We start from the raw sequence: 17,375 nt of genomic DNA, 5'->3' as shown, positions 1-17,375 counted from the left end.
TGAGACCCAGAGGGTTCTAACAAGCCACCTGGCTAGGGCCAAAGGCCTGGGCAACAATGCAGCTCAACACAGTGACACATGAGCCACCAGGGAACAGAGTTGACAGGATGTGCACTGGTCCCTGCTAGATATGGTCAGGCTGGAGATGGGAGGTTGGCTGTTGCTGTCAGTGAGTGTGAGTCCAGCTTTCACTGTAGAATTAAACTCGTCACCTTGGAGGCCGTCACCTTAGACTGTCAGGCTGTACACGGGCACACTCTGTAGACAGACACATGGTGCTCCGCTCTGAGGATCAGAGGCAGGTTTGGCTCATCTACCCAGTGCCACCCAGAGAGCAGATGAGGAGCCCCTGAGGCACCCACCTAGAAGGACCATGCTCTCCATTAAACAAGCAGCTTCTGGGGAAGTGCAGGAGACTCAGCATCCAGCAGATGTCAGGCTGTAGTCACTTCTTGGAGCCTGCACTTCAAAACAAGGATGGTGGCTGCCAGCCACTGCCAGGTGGGCAGGGGTGGGGCTTGTGTAAACACCCAGCTCCCTGCACAAGGTGGTCTGAGATTGTGTGAACTATACAAGCAAGGCTGAAACAAGTTTCTATTTCTGACTTAGCTTTGAGAGCCACACAGCATTTTCATAACAGACCAGCTTGGTTGTGTGGAGGGACTGTACAGACAGGGGTGACAGCATGTGCATTTGGGGGACACCTTGGAGGCTGGCAGCTATATTAGGAATGTGCTTTGCTGCTGAAGGGGAGGGAAAGGGAACAGACCTCTACTCATCTTGAATCACTAAGGCTTCTGGGAGAACTCCAGGGTCTGTCCTGGTGGGGGGGGGGGCAATGGTGAGCATCATGTGGCAGTCTGTGGGTTCCCTTTCCCACTGTATTCAATGCCAGCCCCTCTGTGAGCATTACACCAGGACTCTGCCACTCTCACATGGCCCATGCTGAAAGCCACAGAATATTGAATTTATGATATTCTCTCTGGGCTGTGGTGGTGGGGGAGAAAAAGGGAAGGGAAACAAAACTCAAGAAAGACACTTTCCTTTCAAAAAGCATAAAAGAACACAATAGTGGATATTTATTATTGAAATCCATATAGTTTATGTAGACACTCTTCTTCATAAGCATGGCACTGGAAGGACAGAAAGGTCATCGTTCCAAGTCATGGGGGTAGGTGGCCCCCTTTGGTGAACCCACTCCAGCAGGAATAGGGTGGGTTATGCTTAGGTCATGTCCCTCATGCAGGAGAGGATTTGATGGGGTCCTCACTAATTGTCATCTCTCTGTATTGAACTCAGCTCTGGTTCTAAGAAAAGTGTGACCTCTGGGAGCTGTTAGCACCCTTCCCTGTGTTTATGCAGATGTAGATGTTTACCCTGTTCTCACCTTGAGTCTTGCTGAACTACCACCCATTGGGTCCACTGGAATTTTGTCCTCCTGGGCCACTGTGGACATTACCTGGGAATGGGTGGCCAGGAATGACCAACATTGTGCATATCCATGAACCCATCAGGGTTTATATCACAAACACAACTTTGAAGATACAATAAGCACTAATTTCGAGATGGTGTCAGTGGTGTATTAAGCCCTGTGGGGCCCAGGTACAAGGAAGGTGCATTATAGAGGCTCCTGCATTGTGGGCTTCATGAATGCCATATGCAGATTGAGTGCACCTGTCACAGGAGAAACTCGGTCGTTCTTGCCAACACAGTATAGGGTTACAGATCAGCAAGTGTATTGGTGTGCAAGCAGGGCTTATCAGTGATACATTCTCATGGAAGGGGACAGGTCTTGCTGAGATGGGAGTGAAAGCCAAGAACTTGGGTTGCAAGAGCACCAGATCCTTTGTCCTGAGGACTTATATAGTTGGTGGGAAGGGGGCAAAGAAGTTCCACATTGATTGACGGGTAAAAGTGGTACCAGCTTCCATGGGGGATGAGACTACTGAAACGTAGGTATGTGTGGGGGTCATTAGCTCAAATCCTTATCTGGTTTCAGACCCCATTTTGCCATCTTATAAAACAGATACATGACAGGAGACAGTTAAAGTTACGGCAGTTACCCAGTTATCTATGGTCTCTTTCTATAAGCACTAGGGACCCTCTCATAAGTGTCCAGAGGCAAGCAATTAACCAAAGTTGTTTTATGGGTCCTTTCCATGAGTGCTGTGGACCCCCTCCCATCTTCTAGGCCTTGGGATGAATAGTTTCAAAGCCTTTCTTTCCGAGATGGTGGAAACAATACCTAAATTTGAACACGTTAGCCTAGTATTTTTTGTGATGCTGGATCATCTGGCAATAGAACTGAACCAGGCTCAGGACTGCTGAGTTAGTGGGTGACACACATCTTCCTCATCCTCCCTGTTTTGGGTCATCATCTATCCTAACATACCAGTGCAGGTAGATGCTGTTCCCAGTGTCAGTTCTCAGCAAGGGGTGAGTGAGGGTAATTTCACAGGTTATTTTCAGTACCACCTGCCTGTGTAGAGGAGGCTCTGAGGGTGCCCAGGCTCAGTGAGAAGGTGGTAATCTGGAGGGAGGCACACCCCCAACCTCATGCTTCCTTCTCAGGGCAGTTGAGTCTATGTGGGGAAAGCAGTGGGGTCTTCTGCTTTCTAGTGAGTTCCCATTTCCATTGCACAGACTAGGAAGCAGGCAGAGAGAAGTTGAGAATCTTGTCTTGGGTCACACAGCTGGAGAAGACAGAGCTGAGACTAACACCCACTATGGACTGGTGTGGAATCTGTGTGCTGTGCACCAGGAAATGCTGACTCTGAAGGGGCAGCAAGGAGAGTGAGAAAGACCAGGTGTCCAGACTGAGCCAGGCTCACATCCGTGCACAAGCATACATCCCTCCCTGCCGTTCACCTCTGAGGTTCCGGAGGTTGTAGGAAACTAGAAGAGCCAAGAGAAACTAAGTGAGGAGGGTAGGGAGCCTATTAAGAGAAAAGACCCCACTTCCCAGGAGTCTGGGGAATTCCCTTTCCTGGTGAGTCTGTCTCAAATCCTTCTCTCTGGGAAGTAATCACAGTAGATTGACTCCAGACTTATGCATTTGTAGTTGAATTTCTGTTGGCTGAGACTATGACTTCTTTGTGGCTCTTCCCAAACTGCTTTCAGTGACGGGGGGAATGAGTGATGTGGGTTTCATAGTTGTATGGAGACAAAACTTTTTAGGATGGGACATCAAAAAACCAGGAATGAGATTGGTGCTGACATCCCCATATCACTATGGAACTGTTTGTCCATCTCATCTGTTGTCATGAAACTGGAGGGTTTGTTTAACCAGTTACTTCTGTACTAATTACAATCTTGGGGAGAATAAGGTTCCGTAGACTACTTATGGCTATTGACATGTGATTTAAGGGTAATGATTTATTCACTTGACCTGCAAACATAGGGTTTCTACCCAGAATGTGTCCTCTGGTGTCTGAAGAGATGTGCCTTCTGTGTAAAGCGTTGCCCACACTCTATACAAACATAGTGCTTTTCCCCTGAGTGTGTCCTCTGGTGTCTGATGAGATTTGACCTCCCTGTAAAACCTTGCTCACACTCCCTGCAAACATAGGGCTTCTCTCCTGAGTGAGTCCTCTGGTGTCTGATGAGATTTGACCTTCCTGTAAAACCTTGCCCACACTCCCTGCAAACAAAGGGCTTCTCCCCTGAGTGAGTCCTCTGGTGTCTGATGAGATTTGACCTCTGTGTAAAGCCTTGCCCACACTCCCTGCAAACATAGGGCTTCTCCCCTGAGTGTGTCCTCTGGTGTCTGATGAGATTTGACCTCCCTGTAAAACCTTGCCCACACTCCCTGCAAACATAGGGCTTCTCCCCTGAGTGTGTCCTCTGGTGTCTGATGAGGTTTGACCACTGTGTAAAACCTTGCCCACACTCCCTGCAAACATAGGGCTTCTCCCCTGAGTGTGTCCTCTGGTGTGTGATGAGATGTGACTTCCGTGTAAAGCCTCTCCCACACTCCCTGCAAACAAAGGACTTCTCCCCTAAGTGTGTCCTCTGGTGTGCAATGAGAACTGACTTCCATATAAAGCCTCGCCCACACTCCCTGCAGACATGAGGCTTCTCCCCTGAGTGTGTCTCCTGGTGTCTGAGGTGATGTGACCGCTGTGTAAAGCCTTGCCCACACTCCCTGCAAACATAGGGCTTCTCCCCTGAGTGTGTCCTCTGGTGTGTGATGAGATTTGACTGCTGTGTAAAGCCTCGCCCGCACTCCCTGCAGACATAGGGTTTCTCCCCTGAGTGTGTCCTCTGGTGTGCAATGAGAACTGACTTCCAGGTAAAGCCTCGCCCACACTCCCTGCAGACATAGGGCTTCTCCCCTGAGTGTGTCCTCTGGTGTGCAATGAGAACTGACTTCCAGGTAAAGCCTCGCCCACACTCCCTGCAGACATAGGGCTTCTCCCCAGAGTGTGTCTTCTGGTGTGTGATGCGATGTGACCCATCACTGAAGCCTTGCCAACACCCTCCGTGCTGTATTGTTACAATTCTTGACATTCCTACATTCACAAATAACTTGCCTGTGTCCTCTGGACTCTCCTTCTGGCCTTTACGGGGCTTGTCCTCCATCATTCTCTCATGCTTACTAGAGCTCCTCATTTGTTCTTTGGAAGTTTGGAAGAAGGGTCTTGAGATTCTCCTCTGACTGACCCTTTTAAGCAAAAGTTTGGACCTTTCTTTGACCTCTTGACCTTCAGCTTTATCATTCCAGCTGTGTGTATGAGTACGTTGTTGCTGCTGCTGATTCTGATCCTCTGGACAGGGGTCCTCTGCTTGGAGGTGTTTTCTTGCAGATGCTCCGGGGTGAATCTGACAGGGATGATTGAGTTTCACATGTCGGCTGAGGAATTTCTGACTGGAGAAGGCCAGAGAGCAGGAGGGACATGGGTGGACCTCTGGCTTTGGTTCTGCTGAAAGAGAAAGGTTTGGTCAGGGCAGTTGTTGATGAGAATGCCTGGGCTCTATGATTAGTCTCCTGATAAGACCTGCCCCATGAATCCTTCTTACTGCGGTGACAACACAAGCTGTGTCTCCCATAAAGTGTATACTCGCAGTCTACTTTCCTTTTTACTTTTTGCAGTGCATCTTCTTCAGAAATCCAGAAAGCCCATATCAAGGGTCTTTTCTAATATTGCCCAGACTAGGGGCTTTCAAGGAGCATGAGGCCATTTCACTCCCTGTGTGGATGGAACTGTAGTGACCTTCCCCTTCTATCATTATCTTCTAAGTCATGCTGAAGATGAAAACCACAGGCCCCAACTAGGCATTGCTTCTCTTGGTTTCCAAAACAGTAAAATAAAACATCCTTTCTGCCTTTGCTCGTGTGGCTCAGTGGATTGAGTGGCAGCCTGTGAAGCAGAGTCACAGGTTTGATTCCCAGTCAGGGCATGTGCCTGGGTTGTGGGCCAGGTCCCCAGTAGGGGGCGTGTCAGAGGCAACCACACATTAATGGTTCTCTCTTTCTCCCTCTTCCCGTCTAAAAATAAAGAAATAAAATCTTTTTAAAAAGTCCTTCCTCAAGCCTCACACCAGATGTTTATGCTTCATTTCATTCAGGGTTAGCCCATTTCAAATACACTAAGTCCTGTTTCAAAATATTTCTCCAACTACACGTCTTACACGCCCGACTCCTGTTTCTCTCTGGCCAATCCACCATGCCACTTGGAGATGAAGTGATGTCTGAGGGGATTCCCCACTGGAGTTTATTTTCTAAAAATTAACAAAGCACAATTGCAACAGAGAACACACCGCTCTACAGCTGATGACTGTACACTTTCACTCAGGAAAGTCCCGAGTGTTTCAACTCAGATCATCAACACTGTACTTTGGGGCTGCTAAACATCTGAACTCAGTTCTTATTCCCTATGCTGAGACGAGACCTGAGTGACCCTCAGCCAATTCAACGCCCCCTCTGTTTTCTTCTCTGCACTAGATGCTCCCTCTGTCTGGGATCCTCTGCCTGCAGGTGTTTTTGTAAATGTTATCTCCTGAGAGCCCTTCCCAGACCACCTGCCATACTGCACCTCCCCTCACACTGATCTCTAGGCCCTTGTCCTGGATTAGTTTTCTCCAAAGCACTAACCCCTATGTAGTGTTATGCACATGCAAGCACGTGAGCCTGGTTTTCCCTCCATCACTCTTCAGCTCCTCAAGAGCAGTGAATCTCATCTTCAGGTTAATCTGTATTTCCAGGTCCCAGGACACTGTGCACCACAGAGTAGGATCTCACATAATTCACTGAAATAATGAACGAACGTGCCCTGCCTGAATGGTGTTGCTCAGTGGATTGTGTGTTGTCCCAAAATGGAAAGGTTATAAGTTTGATTCCCAGTAAGGGCACATGCCAGGGTTGTGGGCCAGTTGGGGGTATGCCAGAGACAACCGATGAATGCTTCCCTTCCACATTGATTTTTCTTTCTCCTTCCTTTCCACTCTATGCAAAAATAAGTACAATTTTGTTTAAAAAGATTTATGTATTTATTTTCAGAAAAGGAGGAAGGGAGGGAGGGAGAAGGAGAGAAACATCAATGTGTGGTTGCCTCTCACATGCCCCGTACTGGGGACCTGGCCCCAAATCCAGGCATGTGTCCCAACTGGGAATCAAACCGGCAACCCTTTGGTTCACAGGCCAGCACACAATCCTCTGAGCCATACCAGCCAGGGCAAAATCTTTAAAAAATAATGAATGCCTATAAACGAAAACATCTTATTTAGAAGTATAAAGGAAAGTTAACAAGAAAAAAACAGCTATAAAAGTTTCAGAAAAACTACATTGGTGAGAGAACTGGTTAATGATTGAAAATTTCTTTTCTGCCTTTGAGTCTTTCAGCACTATATGCGGTTGTGTATTTTGCTCACAAAATATTTTTAAAATAAAAAATATAAATATTTTCCTTAAGAGTCAAAGACATATGAATGAATTGTGAGTTTCTGAAGCATCTTAGTTGAAACTTTACTGACTTTAGAGTGGATTTTACTCTACTGAAGAGTTGGATCATGGTATTTCTATGGAGAATTCTCTTTTCTTTTTGTTTTGAAGAACAGTGGTGCCCACCTGTCCCAGCCATGAGCTCTCTCTTCCACTTGCTGCCCCACTTGCTGCCCAGCTCCTGGCCATACTCGTCCCCGAACCAGACCAGCAGCTCACAGCCTGGCCTGATGACCCGGCAGGTTCGGTAGAAAATCTGCCCATGGTATTGAAAGGCCACCAGGTTCTGTTCTTCATCATCCCGGGCACAGTTCACATACCTGGGATTGAGGCAGAGGAAGGGAAAGAAAACCACAGTGATGAGTTCCCACTACCTGTTACATCCATGTCCAGCTCCTCACTGATTCTTAAGGCCCTCAGGCTCTGGTGTTGCCCACTGCCCCTCATGTTCCCAGGGAACCTTCTGTTCAGTGTCTGAGCATCTGTCAGCATGTCATATGAATTCCTGCCTCCAAGTCCTGCTTGCAAGTGTTCATCCTGCCTAAGACCATTTTCTAAAACCCAGTTCTAGACTTAACCTCCACCTTGACTGGCCATAATATCCAGTGATCTCTGGCTTCTCCAAACTCTAAATCAACTTGTCTCATACCACAGAACCTGGTGCTTGATCTAGAGCTCTGCTTCTAAATTAGCTCACTAATTATTCAGTACCCAGCCCACATCTGCTTTCTCTTGACAGGCCTTTCTCCAACCCCCCTACACTTTATTTAGGGTACCATTCACTTGCTTGCTCAAAGTGATCATAGAAAATTGGAGGTCTTTTTGTCTTAGTTAAAATAAAACAGAAGAATAGTAGTTGATTCATATTGTTATCCCTGATAAAAGAGAGCCCCTCTCAAGAAAGGGGCCCATGACCATTCTTCTGCAGGCCCCAGAGCCCAGCTCTAGTTAGAAGGCAGGCCAGGATGGTTTGCTGCCCTCACAGGTTTAGGCCACCCTTGGGTTGTGCTATCTTGACACTGTGCACTTCTTGGAAATTATAGTTAAATGTTTCTAAACGCAATTGTTTTATGTCTGTCTGCAAGAAGTCCACCATAAAGACATGGGTTGTGTGATCTGTTTAAGTAATTTATTCCTTCACCTAAACTGGAATATAGTCAGTGCTTAATTAATGCTCATTTGATAAGTGAAAGTGTAATCCAGTGTCCCTGGTGAATCTAGGCTCTTCAAGGTCCTTTCCACCACCCACATTGTGTCTAGCAATGAGCTTTATATTTTGAGAACATATGCTATACTTTTTTTCCTAAATGTCCCCTGAAATGAAAGAACACTATATGGAGAAAAACAGGAAAAAAGAATTAAGGGAGACCACTGACAGAGGCATGATGAGAGGGAAATTTATATATGGGTAGTGGGGGATGAGAGTTCCCTCTGGCACCCAGAGACCTGTTGACCTCACCTCATCCAGTTGGCCCAGGATCTGTCCTTTCCATCCACATACTCGTAGCAATGTCTCCCTTCGGTGATCTACATCTCAGAAAAGAAGTTAAAGACCTTTTATTTATTTTTTGTGGGGAGGTAATAGTCAGAAGAATTATTTTACTCTACTGTCATCAAAGCTCTTCTAGCCTACATGGGGATTCAACTGCCAGTTGTGACATGATATTTGTCTTACTCACCATCTACACATCTGAGTGTACCTGTTCATCAGAGCAGGAGCCTCACAAGGGAGGAGCCACTCTTTTGTGTCTGTACCACTTTGCTCCCACTTACCTTCTGCTCCTTAAACAGGAGCTCTGTGTTCATGTAAAGTCCAGTCAGTACACAGAGCTAATCATACTGTCCCCTCCATGTCTAGCACAGAAGAGGAGAGGTCCCTCCAAGCCTCAGAAGGAATGTGGGAAGGCAGAGGACAGTGGAAGAGGTAAATAGTTCTCACCAGCCAGGAGTATCTGCTCTTAGCTGCCTCTTCATCTTCTGTGATGTGTCCTTCATAAGGGCCAAAGTGCAGACCCACTGGCAAGTCTGCTGCCTCATTCCACACTCCAAGCCCAGCCTCAGGGATGCCCGAGGGCCCGATTCTCAATCCAGGGGGCAGGGTGAGGGCTGAGCGGTGGGGATGCCCCTTGTCCATTGCACTGTCCTTTACAAATGTAGGGGGTCCATGCACCGCACAGCTGTTGATGAAGAAGTTCTGACACTTCTCACAGTCTGGAGGTGAGAGCAACAGGGGTTAGGGAAGGTATAGCACATGTTCCTGGACACAAAGAGCTTCAGAGGGAGTCCCGCAATCACATCATTGAGACTCAATCCTGTACTCCAGGTCACTAGAGGAAGGGAATGATTTGGGGACCAAAGGACTAGATGAAACTATTCTATCGTAACATGTTTCTCAGTGAGGGTCACTTACAAAGGTAGTCATCATCCTGGGGCTCGTTGACCTCTTGGTACACACAGTCCTTTCTTTCTTGTAGGCTGTACCTCTTCATATCCATCTCCTTTCTCCTCAGTTCTAAGTTGGAGAAGAACAGAGGAGCAAGGTTGGTGGGGTCTGGAGTGTTAGTTCCCATTTTGTCAGATAACACACAATGTCCTCCCATCAAGTTATTACCCACCCTTTTGCATAGTTTGGTATTTTACTCCATTCACTATTGGTTGAGAAGAGTAAGACTCCACACTAACTACAGATGACTGATCAATTTTAGTTTCTAGATCTTCCTATTACCAGGTTTACTTGCCAACCTTTAATCATTCATAAAATACTTATTGAGTACGCTTTATGTGTTAGGCATTGAGTAAAGGCCTGGGCACCCAACACCAATAAAGTGTGGTTGCTATTATCACAGATGGATTTGTTGGACAAGTTGCATGTGTTGTTTTAAATTTAATTTAATGTTATCAAAGAATATATGAGCGACGTTTCCCTATCTTCTCTTTACACATTAGCATTCAGGAGCTCAGAGAATTTATAGGATTTGCCCAAAGCTCCAGTGCTAACTTCAGTCTCAGTTTAGCCCAGCTTAAGTCCAGGCCTACCCAAAGTCCGCCCCACATACCTAGGTCATACTTATCAGCCCTTCTATAGGACTTAGAGGAACTAAAGTTTCCAAATTTTGTTCTGTTACTCGATATTTTTCTAGTGTGATTTTCAAGGGCACATGCTTCTCCAGGAGGGGACACTGGTTTCTGGGCATGCTCTGAGTTGGTTGCAGTCATTCAATTTGCTGTTCCTGACAATTCCTTCAAACTGTATTCATTGCTTAATGGCACCCTGGATGTTGCCTTCAATGTAACATATTAAAACATAACATATTTAATTTTTAAGACTTATGATACATTTTACATGTATGTCTTTAATACTTTGATCCTTGGAAATACCTAGGGAGTATGGATATCAGAGGGGATAGGGCCAATGTGGGTAATGAGTCCAAGATTAGAACTTATGCCTAATGGCTTTTTTCTTTCAACTGTCTCTATAATATTGAGAGTGAGGGAAAATTGGAAGAGAATAAAGAAATAGTTGGCAGAAACATATCTGTACAATAAATAAAATGGTGATAAAATCTGCAATATTTCTTAGAAAAAATATTTGTACTTAGATTAGCCAGTTCCCGCCAATTCTGTTTGAATAAGGCTGTATCAGTAGCTAGTTGTCTTTAGTTTCATGATCTATAACATGCTAATTTTCAATGTTACAGTGAATGTGCAATTAAATAATGCTCACCTAAGTGTTCTCTGAATTGTGTAATACAGTGTGAAGTACGATTACAGTCCTGCTCTCAATTTACCCCTCAGCTCTCTCCGTATTTTGAATGTCACATAAATTACCTTCAGCATTCATAGATCATCTTCTAGTTTAATTTGTAACTGTGAAATCATTCATTCAGCACATATTCAGGGGCCCTCAGGGGCCCTGATCTGGGGCTGTGACCTCTGAGAAGACTCAGGGATGGACCAGCCTCTCAAAGAGCTCACAACGCAGAGGTAGGCAGGCTGAACAAATGATTCTAAACAGGATTAGAACAGCCTCCTTGGAACTCAGAGAAAGAAGCTGTTACTTCACCTTACAAGAAATGGCATTTGAAATCAGTTCCAGACGGATGAGTTTCTGTTGAATAGTTCAACCTATATGAAGTCCTTAAGTCATTTTATTATTTGTTGTTTCTTAGTCATCAAACCTTAAGCTATTCAGGGGTGGGAGATACTCTTTGATTAGAGTGGGAGGCTGTGATCCTGGACATTTTATTTTCTTCTTCACCTGGGACCTTCACTGTACCAACTGCCTGCACAGTGTACATTTTCCTTAGTCATAGGGTCTTAGTGCATCTCTCACTTCAGCACAGCAGAGAAGAACTTCGGTTGAAATCATCAGTTAGATGAATGATGTAATCACATATGGATAAGACAATGTAAACTTTAGAAAACTATGAAAGTTTATTTTTCTAAGTTCTAAAAAAGATTTTGTTTATTTTCTTGAGAGAGGAAGGGAGGAAGAGAGGGAAAGAAATATCAGTCACTTGCCTCTTGCAAATGCCTGAACCAGGAACCTGGCCCACAACCCAGGCATGTGCCCTGATCAGGAATCAAACTGGCTTTACTTTTGCTTTGCAGGATGACACCCAACTGAGTCATGGTGGCCAGGGTAAAACTATGAAGGTTTTAATGAATTTGTAAGTGGTTTAGAGAAAGAACTATGGGTTGGATTGCACTACCACTGATACTGAGACCCTAGACATATAGTCAAACATTTCTATATCTCTGAAAGCTCACTTCCCTCATCATAAATGGTGACAGTTATAGTACCTACCTCATAGGGTTGTTGTAATGTTCGAGTTAATTCAGATAGATTCTTAAAGTCTGAAACATTGTGAGAATGAAACAAATGTTAGTTACTACTGTTGCTGTAGTTGGTAACTATTAAGATGATGATGAGCCTTGGCTGGTGTGGCTCAGTGGATTGAGCACTGGCCTGCAGACTGAAAGGTTACCAGTTCCATTCCTGGTCAGGGCACATGCCTGGGTTGTGGACCAGGTCCCCACTTGGGGGTGTGTGAGAGGCAACCTATATAAGTGTGTCTCGCACATGTTTCTCTCCCTCACTTTCTCCCTCCATTCCCCTCACTCTAAAAAACTGATAAAATCTTAAAAAAATTATGATAATGTCGGACAGTGTGTTGAAGAGACCAGGAAAGGAAGGCATCAGTCCCTAGGATACTTTCTGCAGTTTCCTACATTTACCTGCATTTTTATCTATGAGGAAAATTTTGTTGTCAACAGGATTTGGGAAATACTCACCTTTTGGTGTTTACTCTGTTCCTCTCTGAAGGCCACCCAAGGTTTCACTGAAAGATGATGAGAAATCAGTGTTTTGGTTGGTAAGTATTTCCAAAATCTGGCGATTCTTCCTAGGGACACAGAATTCTGAATGACAGTAGTCCAAGAACAATCCCAGGATGATTGGAAAATGTTTTCTGATGTATCATTAAGGCCTAGGCTTCTATTTGGGCCATCCACTAATTTCATTAGAATGATAAAAAACATAGACAAAGTGTCATCTACATTTCCTCCTATGTTCATAAAGCATCTATTACATTTATTAAAAAATAAATTGGCCTCTCCTGACAAAAATGTAATAAAAGCAACTGCACACAAAACTCCACGTCTTCAACATAACCCTTTCTCTGTCCTGTTTTCTTCATTCACACTGGCCTTGTCCCGGCTGAGGGCACCTCGACCACCTGGCCTCCTTTCTCTGGTATCCTCCCCGCACTGGGCACATACCGGCCACCCACGCCCTTCCTCAGTCATTAGACTCTGGTCAGCACCCACAGTCTGCTGACCCCAGAAACAGAATTCCAGTGAAGTTGAAGATCACATCTTGTCTTCAGCCGTGTGTCAACCCCAGACCCATGAAAGTGGACCGACCCCACCCTCCGAACACTCACGATACTGGACAGAACATGGGGCCGACATCAGGAAACCACACGGAGATCAACCCCTCCCGACCCCGGCCCCCCCACTCCCGTCATCACCAGGTGAACACTGCTCCCAGCCCGTCTCCATGCAGGCCACCGCACAGCCAGGTGTGGGGACCCTCCTCACTGGCCAGACCCGCCCCCTCTCTTGCGATGACGACTCTTCTGAATTAGTTACTTTCTCGCTCACTTTATGTTCTTACACATTCACTGCTTACTAATGCATCTATAAATACATGTGATTACGTTGCCCACGTGAAAGTTGACGGGAACAGCCCCTCACTGTACGACACACTGCTGTGCCTCTTGCTTGTTCGCTGCACCAGCAAACCTGCTCCCTGGTGACGTCCTGAGATGCCGCCCGACCCACACCAGGTCCGAGCCGGGAGGGCAGCGCTGGCTCCTCCCGCCGCTCACCGTGCTGCCTCGGGAGCCCGTTCTTCATCGGAGTCCTCAGGGTCGTCCTCCTCCTGGAGCTCGGTGGGCCCGCCTGCCTGCGGCGGTGACCCAGGAAAGCCGGTCGTGGGGCCCCTGAGACCTGGGAAGAGACGAAACCTCTGTCCTGAGGCAGAGAGCGTGGGGGAGGGACAAGCCCAGGAAGCCCGTGGGGCTGGCTCCGATGGGACGGGAGAGTCTGCAGCGAGCTGCCGTGAGCCCCGCACCCCGCACCGTCAGCGCCGGCCCCGCTCTGACTGAAGGAGCAAACTCCCTGCGACCCCTGTCCGTGCGGGAGGGAGCTGCAGGCGCACGGAGCCGCCTGAGCCGGGGCCAGCCCAGCGCCTGCCGGGTCTCCAGGCCCCCGGGACCAGCGCCTGCGCGCGCGCTTCCTGGGCTGGTGAACGGGTGGAAGTTCCTCCTCACGTCCCGGTACCGGCCTTTCTCCCTGTGGGCAGGGCTTCCAGCGAGGGGGTCGCGGGGCTAGATGGGCCCGGGCGAGCCGCCCGCGGGGGCGCCCTCGTTCCCGCCCCTCCCTCCGCGCGTCGCCTCAGGGCGGGCTCCCTAAGCCTCTGCCAGGGGGTCTGAGGGCCCCGTGGGCCGGGCGGGCCTGTGACGGCGCAGGAAACGCGCTTCTCCCAGGGAAGGGCCCGGAGGCGACCCGGGGTCCGGAGAAGCCCGCGCGAGGCGCGGGTGCAGTGTCCGGCACTCCGCCGTCCCTCGGGCTGAGAGGCCCGGGGTCCCTCAGGACTCGATCTGCGTCTTCCGGGCGGAGGACACTCAGCATCCCCGGGGGAGAGGGTCGGACCGCCGCGGCTGAGGGGGGTTGGGGCGTCTCACGAGGGGCTTCCGGGTCCCCTCCACTGAGTCGGTTTCCAGGACGACGGCATTCGGGGGTCTCTGCGTTTGGGGAGATTTGGTCTTTCTGGGCGGGTGAGCTGCAGGAAGGGCGCCCCTGAGCTGAGGGGAACTGGGGTTCCAGGCTGTTTGGGGGTCTGAGCGTTGGGGGTCAGGAGACGTGGGGTCCTCCGGGTTAGCGGACGCGGCCCCTGGGTGCTGAGGGGTTTGGGCCCCTCGGGATGAGGGCATCTGGGGTCTCTCTGGCTGGACTTGGAAGGTCTCGGGCTGAGGGTTCCCCAGGGCAGGGCTCCCCGCTTACCGGCCAGTCCCCCGGGGTCCCTGCCGTGCCGCCCACCTCGGTCGAGCGCCCTCTAGGAGTTCCTGGGCTTCCCGCCCTAGGGAGGAGGTTCCATCCGCCAATCAGTGCTGGGGTCCCAGGGCACTGCCCGCCAATGGGCCGTCAGGAGAAGCTGACAGGGCGGGGCAAAGGGGGCAGAGCCCTCTGGGTTCGGGATTGGCCAGCGGAAGACCCGCCCCGCCCCGCGGGGATTGGCTACCCTGGGTCTCCCGAGCGCCAGTGCTCAGCCTGCAGCTCTGGGGCTCGTTTTCCCGCAGCTGGTGAGGGGTGCGCCCCGCAGGAGCTGGGAGTCCCGAGCCGGGCCGGACCTTAGGGTGGACGTGGCCCTCCTGCCGCCGGGCAAGTGTCTTTGTTCCTCCAGACTGTGGTCGGGATCCCCAACTTACATGTAGCCCCGTCCGTGCCCCCCGTCACCCCCTTTTCAAACCCACTTTCAGCTAGAGCTGCCCAAGCAGTGAGGACGCGGTCAAGACTGCATTGCATTCCGTGGAACTTTAAGTCAGTAAATCCTGACCATGCAATTCATAGACACAAAATAACTCCCAGAGGGCCCAAACATTTAAACACAACAAGTAGAATAATAAGTATACTGGAAAACACACTGGGAGAATTTCATGTCTCAACGAAGTGGTGTTATGATTAATGGGTGTGTTTAACTCAGGTGTAAAAACATTTCAGAATTAGGAAGAAGAGATAAAACCAAAAAAAAACTAAATAGATGTAGAAATGCTGGAAAAACCTACAAGTATTTTGTGTAAAAATAACATAAAAATGTGAGTACAGGGGTCCACAGAGCAGGGTCAGTTTTGCTGCTACTGGCTTTCACGGAATACAGTGGGAAGAGTGTTTCTGGTCCTTACCTCGTTTTGAGCACGTAAATATAACTTGATTTCCATGGATCTGAAATGAGCCAACTAGCTGTAATTATTACTGTGAAATTGCATAAAGGGAAACTTCACTGAAGTGGAGTTGGGGGTCAGTAGGGGTGCTGTCACATAGCACCACCTGGGATCAATTACAGGAAACATTGTCTGTCTCACAGGCCCCAACATGAAGATGATACTGTGTGCTCCCAGGAGGAGCCGACTCCCCAGCACCTAAGCCAGAGAGAAACCACCCTCACCCTGAACTGACACTTTTCTGCAATGTACTTTCATTTTAAGTGACCCCTCCCAACTTCCTCCTTTCTGCCTGTTAAATACATTCCTCTCCTTTACTTGTGGAGCTGGCCTATGATTTTTGCTACAGCTTGCTTGTCCTAAATTGCAATTTTTTTTTTTTACTGTTTCCGAATAAACCCCTTATCTGCTGGTAAAATAACTGACTGTGATATTTTTAAGGTCAACATAATTTGGTGGCCTGTATGGGGATCCAGAGGACTCCTGACATCTCTGAGGTTGATGAGCAAGCAGGTGCAGTGTCCTTGCTCTGAAAGACTAGAGGAAGGGTCCTTCGGTACAGACTTTCCAGTGATCATTTTGAGAATAGCCATCCAGAAATAACATCCTCATACCCTCTGACCCAGAAATTCCACTTTCAAAATTTTCTCCTAGTGTCCCTGGCTTGGTAGCTCAGTTGCTTACAGTGTTCTGCCTATATGCCAAGGTGGTCAGTTCATTCTCCAGTCAGGGCACCTATAAGAAGCAACCAATGAATGAATACATAAGGGGAACAACTAAGTTTCTCTCTCTCTTTCAAATTAATACATGAAATGAAAAGAAAAGTATTAAAAATTTCCCCCTAGTTATGCTTCCCTGTGTATGAAATGAAGTATGTTGCATGTATTTTATCCAACACATATAATAACAGATATAAAGTTTTCAGTAGAAGAGAAATTGTTAAATTATGATTTGCTCACAATGTTGAAGCAGGAGACAGCATAGAAAGAACTCTGAGACTGCAATGCTGTCACTGGCCAGCATTTATCAGCCTGGTTGCCAGGAAACACCTTTTACCAATTAAGTAGAATAAATAGTAAACCGAGGCAGGGAGGAAGAAGGAGACAAGTCTCACATGCTAATTCAGCAGTCCTAAGCCTGTTCTGATAATATTGCCATGTGTTTCAATATCACAAGAAACACTATATTAGCAAGAAAGAACCCTTGAAATTCTATGTAACATTTCCAGTATCTGGGAAAGAAAGCCTTGAAACTGTGCTTTCATCCCAAGGCCTGAATGTGGGAGAGGGTCCCTGGTGACCAAAGAAAGAGCCCATAAAACAACTTTGGTTAATTGCCTACTTCTGGTCACTATCTGTTTTAAGAGGGAGTCCCTGATGCTTACAGAAAGAGTCCATAAATAACCTTGGAAAGTGCCCCAATTTTAATTAACTGCCTCCTGTCACATATTTGTTTTACAACAAGATGAAAAAATAGGGTCTGGAGCAAGATAAGAATTGGGGCTAACAGACCCCCACACATACCTAAGTGTGGGTAGTCACATTCCCCCAGGAAAGCTGGCACTGCATTTACCTGTTAATCAATTTGTAACTTTTTTTCCTCCCATCCCACCAACTATATAAGTCTTCAGAACAAAGCGATCTCTCTCTCTCTCTCTCTCTCTCTCTCTCCCTCCCTCCCTCCCTCTCTCTCTCTCTCTCTCTCTCTCTCTCAGGCTTGGGGTGCTCTTGGCTCTCAGGCCACAAGGCTTCTGGCCACCTGGCATCAGGCTGCCCAGGGGCTTGCCACCCTGGTCTTCAGCTGCTCTTGCTTTTGCTGTCTTGCTTTGCCCTGAAACTTTGCCTTTCATCCCCAACTCTATCCATTCCTGTTCTCTTCCATGGGAACAGGCCAATAATAAACTGGTTACATACTACTAGATTTGTAAT

General features: G+C 47.8%; 1 protein-coding gene across 2 annotated transcripts; it reads right to left on the bottom strand.

Annotated features, from left to right (window-relative positions):
- Positions 1–1,079: 1,079 nt before the first annotated feature.
- Positions 1,080–14,572, bottom strand: LOC123816101 (histone-lysine N-methyltransferase PRDM9-like). Of its 2 annotated transcripts, none has more exons than XM_045834848.1 (9): positions 14,510–14,572; positions 13,333–13,453; positions 12,236–12,345; positions 11,748–11,797; positions 9,351–9,452; positions 8,880–9,151; positions 8,400–8,467; positions 7,067–7,260; positions 1,080–4,922 (listed from the first exon to the last, which is right to left on the bottom strand). In XM_045834848.1, exons 5-9 carry the CDS (start codon positions 9,433–9,435, stop codon positions 3,406–3,408), a joined length of 2,136 nt encoding a protein of 711 aa, XP_045690804.1. In that variant the 5' UTR covers positions 9,436–9,452; positions 11,748–11,797; positions 12,236–12,345; positions 13,333–13,453; positions 14,510–14,572; the 3' UTR covers positions 1,080–3,405. The 2 variants fall into 2 exon arrangements, with proteins under 2 accessions (XP_045690804.1, XP_045690805.1); XM_045834849.1 differs by having other exon boundaries at positions 1,080–4,919.
- Between the last annotated feature and the right edge of the window lie 2,803 nt (positions 14,573–17,375).

This window comes from Phyllostomus hastatus, unplaced genomic scaffold (assembly GCF_019186645.2).
Source record: "Phyllostomus hastatus isolate PE091 unplaced genomic scaffold, TTU_PhHast_1.1 phas_contig_198, whole genome shotgun sequence".
Lineage (NCBI taxonomy): Eukaryota > Metazoa > Chordata > Mammalia > Chiroptera > Phyllostomidae > Phyllostomus > Phyllostomus hastatus.
Note: the sequence above shows the minus strand (reverse complement) of the source record. Positions and strands in the feature narration are given on the sequence as shown.

What these genes read in the sequence shown, in the direction of transcription:
- LOC123816101 (XM_045834848.1), bottom strand. Translation starts at nt 9,435, where the DNA reads ATGGATATGAAGAGGTACAGCCTACAAGAAAGAAAGGACTGTGTGTAC. An exon ending in AGAGCAGATACTCCTGGCTG is followed by an intron (nt 8,468 to 8,879) that starts GTGAGAACTATT and finishes TCTGAGATGTAG; the next exon opens with ATCACCGAAGGGAGACATTG. An exon ending in TCCTGGGCCAACTGGATGAG is followed by an intron (nt 7,261 to 8,399) that starts GTGAGGTCAACA and finishes CCTCAATCCCAG; the next exon opens with GTATGTGAACTGTGCCCGGG.